We start from the raw sequence: 1,220 nt of genomic DNA on the forward strand, positions 1-1,220 counted from the left end.
TCCGACAGTATTTTACCTACTTTTATTTTTGCGCCGGAAACGTCCTCTGATCAGACTAAAGTGCCTTCGAAACGTCATCTGATCAGAATAAAATGCGTTCGAAACATCCCTTGATCATACTAAAGTGAGTTCGAAACGTCATCTGATCAGAATAAATTGCGTTCGAAACATCCCTTGATCATACTAAAGTGAGTTCGAAACGTCCTCTGATCAGAGCAAAGCGCGCTAGAAAACCTCCTCTTATCAGACAAGGGTGCGCTCGAATTGGCCTCTGATCAAACTAGTGTGCGCTCGAAATTGCCTCAGATCAGACCATTCCAGTCCTCTAATCAGACAATTTTCAGACCATTGTCCAGACAAAAGACCGCTCGAAGCCTTTTCCAGACCATGTAGTTCCAGTGCACCTAGAACATGGTCTGATCAGAGGTCACTTCGATCTTGCCACCTCGACGTGTGCGAGAGTCTTCTCTGCAAACACAACCTTGTTTGATTAAGCTTCCTTGGCAGGTCGACTTGCTTTTTAGAGATGTCACTCTAATCGTTGACATTTTTGAAGTATTATGGCTATGAATGATGATATGGAACTTCTTATTCTTTCTTTAGTTAGCTTTAGCTATCATTAAAGCGCCAAGGCAGACCTGAGTTTCCTCGGTCAAATTTGACCCAGCGTTTTACTAAATTACGTTTTATCGACCCAGCTGTGTTAATACATGGGACAGAATTATGCGGAATTGGGTTACATTCAAAAGCTAAGCTAGTGTGATATTTGTAACCGAACTCCGCAAGGGCAAAATCAGCCTTAGTCATTTCAGGTCTGGCTTTGCGGTGAATTGATGGCTGACGGTACAAAAAAATAAGTTAATAGATTGATTGATAGGGATAATAAACAATTGGATAAATATAATCTAACTTATGATAATGACGTCGCTCGGCCCTGTTTCCTTCCCTCACCCCCCCCCGCCCCTGCATAATTAGCCTGTCTGGCACAAACTATTGCTGCACGTTACTGATATATTTTTTTGTAGCATAATGCGAGGTGGGACGATCCATTACGAATTAATGTAGGCCATTATAAAGTGGCAAAATGCTCAATAATAAATGGTCTATATTCTACGGGAGGAAAAGGAAACATTTACGATTGAAGTTACATAATAGAGCATTCTTTTTGACCATTGAGATCACTGCGCTCTCTGTCCTGCATGGCAGATATTACGATGTCA

The 1,220-nt window shown here is 41.6% G+C and overlaps 1 protein-coding gene across 1 annotated transcript in view; it reads right to left on the reverse strand.

The window, feature by feature from the left end:
• Positions 1-1,040: 1,040 nt before the first annotated feature.
• LOC142358740 (uncharacterized) overlaps positions 1,041-1,220 on the reverse strand; it is a 75,288-nt gene continuing 75,108 nt past the window's right edge. The window contains exon 10 of the mRNA XM_075410287.1: positions 1,041-1,220. This exon is cut by the window's right edge and continues 151 nt beyond it. Within this exon, the coding sequence (XP_075266402.1) occupies positions 1,145-1,220 (76 nt within the window). The 3' untranslated portion in view covers positions 1,041-1,144.

The sequence above is a fragment of the Convolutriloba macropyga genome, chromosome 2 (genome assembly GCF_964194025.1).
Source record: "Convolutriloba macropyga chromosome 2, txConMacr16.3, whole genome shotgun sequence".
NCBI lineage: Eukaryota > Metazoa > Xenacoelomorpha > Acoela > Convolutidae > Convolutriloba > Convolutriloba macropyga.